This window comes from Phaethon aethereus (assembly GCF_964289735.1).
Source record: "Phaethon aethereus genome assembly, chromosome: Z".
Taxonomy (NCBI): domain Eukaryota; kingdom Metazoa; phylum Chordata; class Aves; order Phaethontiformes; family Phaethontidae; genus Phaethon; species Phaethon aethereus.
The window spans coordinates 75933625-75949490 of NC_138577.1; the positions used below are offsets into that span (position 1 = coordinate 75933625).

Consider the following 15866-nt stretch of genomic DNA (forward strand, 5'->3'; position numbering starts at 1 on the left):
GTGCTGAAGTGCTGTCAACACTTAACAGGTAAGATTAAGGGCCAAGAAAAAATATTTATCATTGCTTGTAGTTGGGTCCTTTAAAGTGTATGTTCATATCCAAACTGTTCTGATGTGTCATTTTAACACGTGGTACCCATGTACTTTTCTGTACCCCATATAGGTTGTCAAGTGTTTAGTGACAAAGCATGGCAGACATTGGTTCATTGTGGGTCTCCCATCAAAATGTGGTTGAAATATTTAAAGAGTAGTGAAGTTCTGCATAATTTCCATTTTTTAAAATTTTCTTTCCTAAGTTATTTGCCCCATAATGGCAGGCCAGCTAATATAGCATGGACTTACTGGGTTTTGCATGAAACGTAATTCAGAGTGTGTTCAAAAAGCGGTATAACTTCTCTATTAAACACTGGGATCATTGGGAAGTTGGGCAAAGAGGACAGCTGGCAGGACTTTGCATGTGGTCCTTTGATGATCTGCTCTAAGCAGAGGTGGAGGAGGGATCATGGTAGCTTTAAGAGGGAGCTGAGAAGTTCTGTGGGGAATAGATCAGGAGAAAACTTGGAGACACATCTAGTATCTCCAAACCATGCTCAGGGTAGTATTTCAAGTAGCTCTTGTACAGCAGGAAGGAGCCAGGCTAGATTCTGCATATGAGTGGTGCTCCTCTTGCCTCTTTCCATAGCACTGTAGCTATATCTTTTTTTCATCTCTGTGTCTCCTATGGGAAACAGAACTCTCTTTCTCATTTCCTACTGTAGCAAGTGCTGGTGGGTAGATTGGGCCTAGGTGGGAATATCAGCTTGTCTGATAGTTGATGCTACCTGGAGATCTCCTTGCTTCCTCTCCTGAGAACATCATTCTGCATTGCGTCCTCTCACAAAACACTGCCATCAAGGACTGAAAGAGAGGGCTTCACTTCACAGGGCTTGGGTCATTCGTTCAGCTGACGTCCTCAGGTTAACCAGCATCCAGACAGTCCTGGCTGGTGCTCTAAAGGCTGTAATGGTTTTCACCTGGTGGAGAGATCACAATTCTATCTTTCAGCTATATGGGATCACTGGGGAAAGCTGGTTTTGGCTGTGCCTTTTCTGTAATGTGACTTGAGTGGTTGAAAACAAAATCCTCAATCAAACATCTCTTAATGGAGCTGGAAACCGAACCAATGCATGCGTTGTGGACCTGACAGAGTGCCTTCACGTTACATTAATGTTACATGAATAACATAATCTCAGGAGGAGGTATAATTTTGCCACTAGTGCCAGGCAAGCATTGTTTCTGATGTTTATCCTCAAGCAATCTTAACCATTTATGTGGTCACATTGGCTTTTGAAGGCTAACTTTTATGTCTTCTGTCAGCTTCTGATAAAAAGAGCAATTTGCTATTTTAATCCTCCCTTCCTCCTGGAAGGGGAAGGGAAAAGGAAGCAAGGATTAAAAAGAAGTAAAAGGAAGGGAATTCTGTTTTGTCAAAATGCAGTAAGATTATAACACTTTGTGATTCACAATAAATAAATAAAATGGCAATAAATAAATAAATGCCAAAAAATCCCAAAGAGATGTTGCAATTATAAGAGCAGAATTAAGTTCAGAGAGCAGCCTGAATTCAACCATTGTCCCAAGAGAAGCCTTGAGCAGTGTTTGAGTTAGAAAAAACGGTAATTGGATTTTGCTCTTTACTTTTTGCTGGGTAGGAATGGCAAACAATACTCTAATCTCAAAGGGACAAAAAGCACTGAGTTCCACTCCTGGTCACCCTCATATAAATGTATAACCTCTTCATTGCTAGGAGTAGAAGTTTTTCTTGGTTTATGCTGCTAAGATTGGGCAAAACTTGTTTCCACGTACTTCAAGATAAAACCTGGAAGGCATTACCTAATCACAGCATTGGAGAGATCTAGAAGACTTTTCTTAGTGCAGAAGCAAGGCTAATAATTTGGTCAGATGCTGCCTTGTCCCTCTAGGTACTGTGTTTCCTCCTTAATTTTAGCATCACTCACACTGCTTAGCGAACACTAAAGAGATTGCATTATTGTAGAGATACACAGGTCCCTGCCTCTCCCATCAGCTGTCAGCCACAGAACCCTGTGAGAATAGGTGAGCAGAAACAGGTAGGCAGCAGACGTAAGCAAGGTGATTCATGCAGGTCTCTTGACCTCAGCAGTATTTCTCTTTCACTCCTGAAACCACTAAGAAATTTAGTTCGCTGGTGTGCAGTTGCTCTCCAAACGAAACAGGATTCCTTCTGCAAGGCAGTGCCGTGGGCTTTGACAGCAATAACTGCATCTGACAACCCCACACACAGGCTATTGCCAGTGTCAGTACTCCATTAAATACAGGTTATTTTCTCGTTCCCCCTGACCAAATTTTCAGCCCAGACACCATGCTCTTGAGGCAGTTATGAGAGACCTGGAATAAAGGCAGGCAACCAATGGCACATGTGCAGCAAAGGGCGCTCAGGCCTCTGGCACCGCAGCGCAGCCACCAAATGTTCTTGCCGATGCCATTCAGCTGCTGAAAATGAATTGTTCTATGGACAACTATAATTATCAGGACAATCAGCAGAGGGAATAGCTGTCTTTCTGAATCACCGAACCAGAAAATAGGCTTTTGACAGGATCATCATAATCTCTGGCCAACATCAACAAAAAAGGATTCCAGCCCTAATGAAGCTGTCCTGGGGCCATTCAATGGCTTTATTCAGAGTTCTTGTACCTTCCTTTCTCATGTCCTGCCTCTCGCCAGGTCTGGGAACGGTGAGCTCTGGTTGCAAGTAGTAGCCATTATGCCAGAGCTGGTTGTGGATGCTGTGATCAAAGCTACTCTTACAGTGCTTTTTATATCACTATATTCACTTCTGCTTGCGACCATACTGCATATGCTGCAACATCTCCAAGTTGCAGAAAGACACCTGAAGTGAAAAAAAAAAATTGGCAATAAGTCAATGTATGAAAAAGCTTATTCTGTATCCACTCATGATAATAATAAGGACACTGTTTGAAATGCCCCTGCCAAACCATGTTTTTTTACCAGGTATATCAGTGGGAGATTTCCAGGGTGTGACATAGTTCCTAAATCTAGCAGAGAGAAGATTTTCTGCTGTCATATTTCTGTTTAACGACAACAACTTCAAGGTATGTTCACAATACGTTGTGAATACAGTACTCACAATACATATGAGTCTAGGAACTTTGGAATAGAGTATTTAGACTTTCTATTAAGAATATTTACAGCAGATGGAAACATATTAGATGTATTGCCATATATAAAAAAAAAAGACATTTTACATCTTGTTTTTTATGGGAAAAAAACTGTCTCTTTCTATGTGTAATCACACATGTGTATGGTGGGGAGGATAAATTGTCTATCTGTCCCACATGGGCGCAGGGTGGAGGCCACACTGTTGAGGCTGAGTTGTTCTGGCCATGTAAAGCAGGTGGCTAGGGAGCAGAAATAAAGCTAGAAATGAATGTGTGGAAGAGATGTGTATGTTTGCAGCAGCAGGTGCAAGGTATATAGTGGTAGTACCTGCTCCGTGAGGGAGCAGTTCTGTCCCCACTGCACTTCGGACTCTTCCTCAGCAGTACCAGCATCAGCTTGCCTTCAGCACAGGCGCAGACATCTCAGCACTGCAGCCACAGCTGTTTGCAGTCCAAGGCACTGCAGGCCAACCGACTGCCTGTTGGGCCTTGCCAAGGTCAGTGAACATGCTTTATGTTGCCAGAACTATTCGAGAAGCAACTATGCTAGATCTGTGTCATGCTTAGGAATTTCAGGGGGATAGTATGATGTGAAAGAGGATTACTATGTTGAATTTGTCGCTATGGAAGCAGGCCTTTACTGGGCAGAAATTTGGGGTTAAGTCAGAACTCAGTGCTCAGTACTGTGTAGAGCACAGTTATACTGTGAACAATGAAGAGCTGTCAAAATCATAAGCCTGTCATGGTGGATACTGACATGAGGCACCCTATGGGCTATCACCTGAAAGGAGTGCGGGGAGATATAATCCTGTAAGAAAGTACATTTAATTTTGCATGCATTGTAGCTTTAACCTATTCATTATTTCATTGATTGATTCTCTGTATGTATTGATTTTTTTTTGTTTGTCTGTTTTCATTTTTTTTGCTATATGGTTATTCTATAGATGGCACAGGGGAGACAAGTCATGCTGGTGATTAAAAAAGCGGAAAATTCTTTTAAAGATGACCATAGAGGAAGACCTCCTCTAAAGATATGAAGGGTACATACTGTTCTTCTCCTTCTTTCAAGATATTCTGCTGCATAAACACATCTGAGTCAGTGAGCCAAAAACAGTAAAAATGTAGGTATATTCTATTACGGTACTTCGCTGTAATCTCTCCTCCTTCCTTGCTCACATCGCAAAGCACCCTTTGTACTGTGGGTATTAGTTTTAATAGCTGGAAAAAAATTACTTAAAAAAGAAAAAAAGTGTTTTTTATTTAATTTGTAAAAGAACTTTTAAACACAATACCTCTAATGATAGCAACTTAGTTACATGTCACTGGCTGTATGCTCAGAGGGTGTAGCATGGCATGGTCCTGTGGTTTCAGTAAAGCTCTGTAGCTTATAGTCAGTAGTAAGGCTGATCCTAATATACAGAATTGCATGTTGGTAAACACAAAGACATACTTACTTCAAAAATAGATTGAGTTCTTTAAGTTACATGTCAAGTTCTTTCTAATCACACTATTTTGAAGCTTCATATGCCTACAGCCCCTGACACGAGAGCCTGCTATAAGCTACTTCAGTGCAAAATCAGCTGGTCTGAACTGCCATTCATGGTGGCTGAGTTAAAGGAAGATGCATTATTTTTGTAGTAAAGCGGACTCAGCTTTCGGGGTGTTAATCAGCACCAAATGAGAGGAAGTAAATTGTTGTGGACAGTAACTACCTAAATGCCCCAGTTGATTCTGCCAGCCAATATTTAGCAATGGCCTCCTTTGGCTTGATTTAAGCTGATTCGTGGCCTTGACATAAAACTAAATCAGTAAGTTCAGTACACGATAGAGTAAAAATTACCTCCAAGTTTAATTTGTGTTTAACAAAGCCAGAGCAATTTCTTGTAGACTCAAATCAAAACCATATGCTGTCCACTTGAAAAAGGAAGGAGGATGAGGCAGGCTCTAATTTTACCCTGCTTTCCCAAAAAAACAGAGTTTATGATAGTATCTCGGTTACATACATGCTTCTATTCTTCTCACTGTCCCAAGATCAATTTTGATTTTGCTAGTGAGTTTCATAAAACGGATTAAGGGATACCAATATCAAAGATGGCATGTTCCTGTAACTCCTATGCAAATTTATGTCAGGGTCACAAATTTTGTGATGTACCAAGAAGGCAACACAAAAGTCACATCAGGCACAAAAACCCCAAATAAAATAAAAAAACAGAGAAAAAAGGGCCATAGGAAAATAACCGTTGTAAGCTCTACTTGCAAGATCTTAGTACTTTCAGAGCATCCAAGCACATCTAGCACCAAACAGAGCAACATCACAACCGGTTGTTCCTGCTAGTTTAAACTGTTTGTACCACTATGGTCTGCCCCATCTGTGTCCTTCCCCATTCTGTATTCCCAACAGTGGAAGATACTCAGTAGTCCTCAACTATTTGATGCTGAATTAAACTACATTTCAGTTCGCTCTTACTGACAACAATTAATCTGAAGATCTGCTCTTTTATTTTTTTTTCCTTGACATGTATTTTGTGTGGTAGGAAGAGGAAAGACCCTTGACTTCTGCATGTTTGCTTGTAATAACAGGGCATACATGACCAAATTGATTCCTGCTTAAATTCTGCTGAAGTAAATTGACTGATTGGGTTCACAGTCCTGGTTTCTGGCTTCTCTCCCAGCAGCAAAAGAGAAACTTCCATCGAGTGTGCTGGTGAACGTGGCTGTGGTAATGATGTAGTGTACAACATGACACAGAAGGGAGGTGTGGGCATCTTCCTGTTTGGAAAGTCAGCTGTTCTCGATATGCTTTTAAGCACTTTGTCCTTTTCACCTCTTGCCAGACTACACTAACACTGCTAGCAATTTGTGATGGTTAGAAAAGAAGAAAGGGGTTGTGGATTGTAGTTCAGGAAAATAATCGTGTCTGTAGTTTGTCCTTCCTGGGCTCTAGAGTGTCACTGAAGATAAATTCTTCCGAGGCAAAGCTGGCAGGTTCTTGATATGCTTTAATGATTATGAATCACAGAAAAGAGAAGGCTGACGTCAAAGACACTGCCTATCCTTGTTTGAGTGTATATATAACAAAATGGATCTTGTCAACCACACCTACTGCATTTTTAAAACCTCATTCTGCGCAGCATTTAGAGGGATGCAAACTTTAAACTTTTGGGGATACTGGAACAATGGGAAAACTATAGTTTGTGTAGGTCATTCAGTTGTTTTTAATAGGGAACTTGCCCGAAAATTGTTTTACTGTGTTGCTGGGTTTTGACCTTGCATTGTCCCAATATTATGTTTAAGTCTTTCCAAATACTTCAGGAAATTTTGAGTGTGGCGTTTTCTCTTTTTTACCTACTCTTTCTTAGGGCTCTGATCCCACAAACACTCTATACGCATACTTTACCATCTTCAATTTCCTACATAGGGATATGGGATACAGAAATGACAATGTCATTGTCAAACCAGGCTGCAGCTCAGGAAAAAGAAAGGACTGACTCACTGCCTGAAAGCAGGGAATTGGTAATACAATAAAAAGCAGTTCTACCAGTGACTTAAACCTGTTCATTCGGTTATCAGAAAGATTAGTTCTACTGCTATTTTTTCAGATAGGTCTGAGCGCAACACCTAATGGCTGCCACACTAAAACTAAAAAGCTGTTTGAAAAATGGTCACTTCTCAGGCTGTTCTTGCTGTGTTTGTGAAGGTACAAGGATTTCCTCCACTATCTTTATTTGCACATCTTTGGAAAGAGCATTTAATCGATAGCAATATGGTACTTTCCTCCAAGCAATTCAATTTCCCCCCCCAGTCACAAACTGCTGGAGGCTTCTTAGTTACCCATACAACTCTTCTTCTCTGGTTTGGTAGCCAGTAGTTCCTAGGCCAAGCTCTCACCTAAGAGGGCAGAGATTCAGTCTTTCCCTCAAGCCAGTTGAGGTTCTGCTTTGCCTCTGCCACAATGTGAGACGCTGCCCCACTCCATCTCCCATTTGCAGAGAGACAGAAGTTGGGCCCTTCTGTGACAGTAGGGTTGACGTGCATAGCGGGAGTGAAAAAGAGGCCACCTTCCTTTGCCTTTCACAGTGGGAACAGAGGCAACTCCAGTCTTCAACAAACCTTGTTGATTTGTTGCAATGTTCTGCAAACCTATGAAGTGTGCAGCCCTCTCCCCCATGTCTTCCGAGATACAATTCCTCCACAGGAGAGACTGAGCAGTCACCAGCGACATTTGCCAGTGCTTGCCACGCTGTTCTTTTTCTCAGACGAATGCCTTCAATTTTTGCATGGTTCTTTGTTACGCTGTATGGTTCCTCATGGGTTTCTGCTGCTTGAAAAGAGGGGAATTTGGTATTTGTTCACTTAGTCTTGGTGAAAACAGAATTTTCCAAACTCAAGTCAGCTTTTCTGTTGGATTTGAAATATTTCCACTTAAAAATAGAGAGTTTGGCACAAAGCCATTTTATTTTGAGTTGGGTGGCACTGCAATGTGTCTCTGCTGTTACCATCTCTCTTCCTCCCCTGCCTTTTTTTTGGCTGGTGGAACAGAAGGGTTAGATGGGAAGGTTGGCATGAAAAAGAAAGAGCTTTTTGTCCAAGCTGTATATGTATATGCTCAGCTGGGAGTTATGTGTTTTGTTGGTTGATTGGGGTTTTTTTTCATCGGAAGACAATCAAATCACTGTAACTGCAAAGGTGAATTTAAGCTATACAAATGGTTATGTATCGGCCTACTGCCATAAATGCCATGGATTAGATAAACCAAAAAGCCTATTACTGATAAAACAGCAATGCAAACACGATTATTTATCTTATCCTCCTACCCTGAGGGAAGGGACCGTGGTCTCTGGCCTATGCTGATGTGGTGAAGTGATACCGTTGCGGAGGGCAAACACCTCCAGAGCATCGTGTCTTGGGGGGACCTCTGTGAAAGAAGGTTCCAGGGGGTGAGAAGTTCCAGCTGCTTGTTACAGGCCCCATGACGGGTGAAAGTGCTGCGCTTGCTGCCAAACCTGGGCTAAGTTTCCCGCTCTGCTAAGCGCGGGGTAGCAGTAGGCCTCTCCTGGTAGCCGTGGGGAAGGGGGTTGCCCCCCGACCGGGGGCCGCAGAGAAGGGGGCTGCCACAACCTGGCCTGGGAGGCCTCGGGGCACGCTGTGTGCTGAGGGGAGGGTCCACCGGGTCAGCGGCCCTCCCCCCTCCCCGAGCCGGGCGGGGTGTCCCCCTCTGGCCGGTTCCCGCCGGCAGGGCGGCACCGCCATTTCAGCCGCCACCGCCGCTGGCCGTTCCAGGCCCGCCAGGGGGCGGCCTCCGCCTAGGCCCGCGCCGCGCGTGTGGGGCGGTGCGGCGGGAGCCCGGGGCCGGGGCGGGGGCAGCGTCTTACGGCCGCGCCGGGGCTTGTGGTGCGCCGGGAGCCGCACCGGGGAGGCAGCTGGGCGGGCGGCGGCACCCAGTGGGGTGGAGGTAAGGCGGAGGCAGTTGCGGCGCGTCGGGTCGGTCCCTGTGAGGGTAGAGGTGGGACCCGCCGTCCCCACCAACTTCCCGCTGGGAGCGGGTGGCCGATTGGGACGTGCTCAGGCCGCCCGCCCAGTCCCCATCCCGCTAAACCCAAACGGAGGTGCTCCCCCTACTCCCCACACCCCCGGCTCCTCCCAGCCTCGCGGAGTGGGGCGGCCCACACCTGCCAAACGCGGGGGCCCTGCTGGTGCCCACTGCCCCGCGGCCGTCGTGCCCCGCCGACCCGCGGCCTTCTCCTTCGGGTAGGCGGCGGCGGCGGGGGTGACCTGTCCCTGTCCCGGCCGAAACGGCAGGCGGGCGCCGTGTGAGAGGACGGGACGGTCCCTGTGAGGGACGTATGGCTGCCCGGGGACAGGCACCGGTAGGTACAGCAGCCGCCTGGCCCGCAGCCCACGGATAGGTGCGTCTTCCCCAGGGCTTTTCTCTCCCCGCCTCTGTCGCCGAAAGGTAGGTCGGTGCCTGCTTCCCTCCAGAGCTCCAGGGTCCTCCGGCTTCGCCAGAGCGCGGTCTTGCTCCTGCAGAGCTGCTGCCGCGGGGCTGGAAGCTGGTGGGGTCGAGCCGCACCGGGCAGGGCGCGGGGGCTGCCCGCCCGTCGCAGAGAACGGAGGAGGCAAGCAGTCGTCAGACCTGGGTTTGCGCTGTCTTTCCCCCTCTACCCTGTTTATTCAACCCCAGTACGGTGTCCCCGCGCGTCCTGCCTGCTGGTCCTGCCGTCTCCGTGGAGAGCACAGGGCCGGGAGCCTCAGCGCCACAGGCTCGGGGTTTGTCTTCTGGCACGGCCAACGCGGAGGCACAGCCCGTTAAAAACGGCAATTTTGCTGCGGTTCTTTTAATGTTGGGGATGAAGTTAAGTGTCTAAAGAAACCTGCCGTGCAGCTGGTCTGCCAGGTCTTTTAGTTGTGGAGAGACAGGCTCTGAGTGCTGGATTTTGCTGTTAGTTTGCGAGGTTGCAAGATTTGTGTTAAACTCCTTGTTCACTAGGGGAACACAGGATTTGAAATTTGTGCGAGTCTTTGCAGCATCATGACGTGACAACCTGACAGCTGGTCTCTCAGAGGCTGACCCAGGGCTTGTTATGGAGAAATGAGTAATTGCCGGTGTGAGGACCAGCAAACCCTAGAGGTACCCACTGTTGGCTTAAAAGAGAACAGCTGCAGCATGAGCATAGAGTGGTCCTGGTTGGCAGGGGCTCCTGGAAAGTCCTGCCTGTGATGACCCCGTAGATCATCTGTCTGTCTTCTGGCAAGATTGCTGCCAGCTGGCATTTGAAGAGGTAGAGGCCTTCTTGCTCCTTGACAGTCAGATCAGCATATTCTGGGGCTGGTTGTGGGCAGCTCTCACAAACAAGATGTTCCGATGGATGTAGGGGTGTGTCCTAAACCAAGTTAGAGCAGGCACGTTACCCGTATGATTATCAGGCAGATGAAGTGTCGTTGAGGATCCTTCCCACCCCTGCAATGATTCTTATACAGACAACAGGATTGTTTCCATTCTCCAAGCAATTTAATTGTGTTTTTACGTGCAGATATAATTTGTATATAACAAGGGATACTCATGAGAACATCTTGCAGACATTCTTCTCAGACTGGAGAGTTTATGAGCGAGGTGCTCTGCAGTAGGTAGACGGAGAGCCTGTTTGTCCCTCTTCCACCATAGCAAAGTGTGTTATTACAAGATTTGCAGACTCTTCTGAATGGACCAACATTTGCGACAGTTTTGCTTTTCCACTCTGTGAGGTAGAGAAAAGAGCATTCCTGACACAAAAGGAGAAGGAAACTGTTCTTTTCTAACAGAGAGTATGCACATCTCAGAGAGGGGGGTAAGGTAGAAAGTAGAGGAACACAAGGTAGACGGGGTACAGTCAAGCAATGCTGAGTTCCAGAAAGTGCTAAAGAGCAAAAAGAGATGGATGCAGAATAGTGTGATGTTGTTTGGCATCAAGCAGCTTGGAATGATGATTTTCATGCTGTTTGCCACAGTGTTGATGTGGTAGCTGGTGCTGCATAGAGCGCATTAGTGAGTGATGTGAAATTTAGGACTGGGACAAATCACTTCAGCTTCTTTGATATTTCTCTCACGATAAATGTTTCTTTGTCAACTGCCAGCAAAGTACTCAGCATCATTTCAGGTCCCTAAGGAAGGTACTTGTGTTCTGGAACCAAAACTAAGTGAAGCAGAGAGGGCCAAGTACCCTGGGAATATGGATCACAAAGTCATTCAGAATAGGAATTGTTCAAAAATGTTACAGGAAAAACATGGTACTGTTTCTTGTTTAATATTCAGTCTTTATCATGAGTCAGGTAAACTGAGATCTTGGATGGAATAGTTCATAGACAAAACATGATGTTATTCTCATTTTTCTGTTCTAAGATATTATCTCAGGATTAGATGCTTCAGTAGTACCTTTGACAGATATGAGTCTTGTGAGACTCTTCTGAGCTGGAGCCTTAAGCCTGTGCAGGTGAGATGGAGACAGAAAGTTGAAATGAGTAAGATATAACTAGAATTTTAACGCTAACTACTGTATTCTGTCTTGCAAACCATAACTTTAGTTTGATTTACCCCAAGAAGATAAAAAGGGACATAGGCTAATCAAGTAGCTTCATGGGAACACACTTCTTAAGAGGAAGGTGCTCTTCAGTCAAGACTTTCCAAGATCCGTTTGATCTAGGAAGTCTGTGTTCAGATTTAATTTCAAATATCTGACGCTTTTGCTGTTGAGGGTGTTTCCTTACAGAACCAATAGAATTGGAAAAAAAGGATTTTGTATTTTGAGGTGAAGACTGAACATACCCTCATGCTATCAAAAGATGCAGGCTTCTAATTCAGAAAGACTGTAGCAAATTCTGTGGCTAGTAACGTGCAGTATATCCAGGTACTTGGTAATAGAGTACCTCTCCTCTTGGCCCAGTGTAGTGAGCATTGGTTTTGGATTTTTGTTTTTGTAATTTTACACTTATTACCATTTGGAGGTACAAAAAATGAAAAAAATACATAGCATATTTATGCAGCTCTGAAGTTTTAAAACAAATGCTAACAGATAGATGAGTGCAGTTTCTAAATAAGAGACTGGAGGGAGTCATTTAAAACAACTTGGGGAGGCTTGACACAGTCCTTGTCTGAGTAGTACTCTCAGTGTGCTGAAACCGAGTAAGCGTGGCTGAGGGCTGTAAGAAATGAAGTTCCATTTCATTTCTCACCCTTTGCTCATGCATTCCTATACTCTAGCTCTGAGTCCTGGGAGAACTGCAATTTGTCTTTTCCATCTCACAACTGTTTATATTTCAAAGTGATCCAACCTTGCAATGAACACTTGAGATGACGCTTCCTTGAAAAATATTGACTTCCACTTTTTCTTCTTTACTCAGGGAAACAGTCAGGAAACTGTCCAGTTAGGGGATCTTGAAACATGGTAAAATTTTTTCTTAGAAGAAATTCTATGTGACTTCAAATCTCTGTACTAACTGTAAGAATCTTAGAATACCATTTTTACTTTCTCATTTTAGTGTCTTTTTTCCCTTTGTTCTTGTATGGAAGTACACACTGACATGGTAATACAGTGCTTGATAAGGTAGACATTGAAGTGGTGTGCATCCACAGTGGTATCAAAAACAACAATCTAAAAAAACTTGAACAAATAGACATACTTTTATTTCTTTGAGTCACCAGCTACAGTAATCATAAAAAGTTACAGAAGTTACAAAAAGTTTAATTGTATAAGTTACATGTAACAACAGTAGGCTAGAATTTTTCATAGAAAAATGCAGTACCTTATTTCTAAATACTCCTGTAAGGGAAAAGGTCAAAATTTAAAGTTATTTGACTTCAAATAGTAGATGACCATATTTAGTCTCAGACAGTGCAACTCTTTCTACAGGAATAGAAAGTTTCTTATGTATCCTCATTGAGGATTAACACTGAATTCCAGATTCGAAATGTAAAAATAGTATTGTCTACAGTAACATCTTTTTTCTTCTATAAGATCTAATGAACTTTAATTTGTAAAAGCAAAGATTTTTTTCAGAAAGCTAGCATAGGCAGTTTTTAAACAGCTGTTCCCTAAAAATGCTTAGCTGATGCCAGTCAGTTAAGCACACCTGGATACTCCAAATTATCACCTAATGAGTGTATGGCTTTACAACTTCTCTATTTCCCCTTTTCAAAAAAACCCCTGCATCTTGAAATGTGAGTCACAATTGACAGTAACGCATGCATGAGTTAGTAGGCAAATCTGCTTTAGATTCATGAAAGTACCTCCCCAGAAGAGCAGATGATGGAAGTGAATGTTTCCAGACTGTCCAGGGATGGGCTTTTGCTCATGGTGCTGTCATTACCTAACTAAAATGTGCTGTGATCCCGTGAAGAATTGATGGAATCTAGTAGGATGTGTAAGGTTGTGTCCAGTCATATCTGCTGAAGTCTGTGCTGACTTTTGGCTTTTCAGAGATGGAAATCCCAAGTGCAGACTTGAGCAGAGACAAGTATGTCCAGAGTAGGTATAGGTTCCTTGATACAACTTGACATCATCTTGTGTGGTGCATTATGCATAAGGAAACCTTAAGTTCCTGGGTTTCAGTTCAGCAACTTCCTTAAATGGGGTATCCAAAATTGGGCTATATTAGATCCCCACAGTAATCATACATTAAAAGCAGCAAACTGAAAAAAAAAAAAAAAAAATTCGTGATTAAATGTTGCTTGAACATATTTTGCTGACATCAAATGTCACTATGTTGTCAGCATATTTGCAAAGTGTTTAAATTAACAAAACAGAGATTCCAGAGGTTGATTAATGAGGTTGTTGGGAATATAACACGAACTATGTGCCAAATTTATCTTATGCTCCCTGTACAACCAGTTAAAGAACTCAGCTTTTAACAGTGGTGATTGAAAGTAGACTTATATTCAGGAGTTTGAAAACTGTTCTCTCCTCCCCGTTTCTGTAAAATAGGAGCATGTGAGAGTGAAGTGGGTGGGCCTGATCTCCTTAGCTCAATGACTAATTTAGATGCTTAAAATTAGGCAGTTGTAAGTATCCTGTTGTTGCACTCCTAGGATCAGGAATAACAATACCATTCCATCAAAAGTGCTACATACAGAAATAGTTTCCCCTCCTGCCCCCCACCAGAGTAGGCAGGGATTTTGAGAGATATATTCCATTTAAATAAAGACATGGGACTAAAGTTGCTGTCCTGCCCTAAAACTTCTCAGGCAAAATGTTGAGAGTCTGTCCTGAGGTAATGGTAACAGCACATTGAACTTTTTTCTTTTCAGAATATTCCTTTTTTTTTTTTTTTTTTCACCAGTCCCATATAGTCACAGATGTGTTTTAACTCTTTTCTTCTTACCTTCCAATTCAACACATTCCATTTCAGATATGCCTAGAAATCTCAGATGGGAAAAAAATCCAATGTCAGAACTCATCCAGTCTTCTCATATATAGGGAGTAGTACTGAGACCCAGAGTATTCAAGGTCTTTTGAGTAGCAGTTAAACTGATGAAGATGATGACTTGAAGCACTGCTTGGCTCTGCCTTTGTGAGGGAAAGAAAGGTGGGAGAGGAGTGGAATAAATTTTTTGCATCTGTGTCTGTATAGTAAATATTTTCAGATGAATCTTTTCTGCTTATGAACTCAAAGCACATAGAACGATGCATATTTTATATAGCATTATGAACCAGCATATCCTAAAAATCTGTGCTGTAGTTACTGAATATGGTGTATAGACAGATGGGGTTTGTATCCCCATGGGACATAGAGTTGAGTCTACTTGCAAAATAAGTGTCAAAGCTGGGAATTGACTTTTCTAGCTCAGAAGGTCTACTCATCATTATTTTTGAACTTAAAGAGGCCCAAGACATGTTAAATTCTCATCTGTTTTATAAATTAAGATCTTTGTAGCATATAGACTCCAGGAAGGTCTGTATTCCTTACGCATACCTGCATCTTGTATTTTTTGCTGCATTAGTGAAGTAATGAGAAAGTAATACATGTGCAGTATCCAAATGCAAGTGTTTCAGGACATAAAACAATTGGTATATTCTGTGGAAAGACCACAAGACTTGTTTATAGTGCAAAGAGAGAATACTGAGAAGTAATATCCACTTGTTTCGTAAAGGGCTTATCTTCTACAGAAATGGTCATACCAAATGCCCCTGCCCTTGAGTACTCAACATGTTTAACTTAGAGCATTGAATTCTTTTTAAAAACAAGCCCTAATTATCAATCTGAAAATTATTAAAATGTGGAAATTAAAGACCTATCAAAAAGGGGAAAATTATCATATTCTTACAAAGAATCCAAAAAGGTGTTACCTTTTTATGACATGTGTTTTTTCATAAGGCTGTCAAAAGTTATAAGGCATGTTCTTAATTCCATTCGGACTGCTTCCCAGGAACAGTGACTATATTGCTTTTCTTTTAGGAAGCTGGTGATTCTTTGGAAGTACTTTTTCATGCTGAGTGTTGTGCTTTTTAGGATCCATGTTTGAAAGCTCTTTCTTGCTTTTGATTGCTCTTCTGACAAACATACCTGTAATTCTTCAATTTGCTGATGAATTCCATTTTGAAATTTCTCAATCTTGCTTGTATTCCAAGAACCAACAGGAAGATTTTTGCTAAATAGTTGGAAGGTCTGTTGGAGGAACTCGTAGATGATAACTGTGACGTTCTTCTCTGTGAGCTTGGTAATTTCCATGGGGAATCTGAAATAAGTTGTTTCGCTGAGACATTGCTGGGAAGTATAGCCACCCATTTTGCACAGCAAGTTCATGTTGTGGTAGTTCATTTTGATGCCTTGGAAAAGGCAAACTGGATGTGAGGTTTTGATGTACAGTGCCACTGTAATACAAACTCGCAGGAAACTTCTCTGAACCAAGGTGGTCATGCTGATTGAAGTAGTCAGCACTATTTTCCTTGCTTGTCTGCAGATCCGTAAGCTTGCAACTTGTTGGTTGTCTTGTCTGTGCTCACATGCTTCTCATCCATGTCTGAATTTATTTCCTCTGTATGGCATGCCAAGTATTACTCATTTTGTAGGAATTGTGGTTTTATCAGCTATGATTCTGCCAAGGTTTACTGTTTATTTCAGTTTCAAACAGTTGCAAAGGTTATTTCTGCTTTGACTACATCAAATTGAAAAAAGAGCAAGTGAGTCAATCTGGTCAGT

At 43.0% G+C, this 15866-nt stretch overlaps 1 protein-coding gene across 1 annotated transcript; it reads right to left on the reverse strand.

The window, feature by feature from the left end:
• Positions 1–15017: 15017 nt before the first annotated feature.
• On the reverse strand, positions 15018–15584 carry IFNK (interferon kappa; the record flags this gene model as incomplete). Its single annotated transcript, XM_082013335.1, has 1 exon — positions 15018–15584. One exon carries the CDS (start codon positions 15582–15584, stop codon positions 15018–15020), a length of 567 nt encoding a protein of 188 aa, XP_081869461.1.
• Positions 15585–15866: the final 282 nt, after the last annotated feature.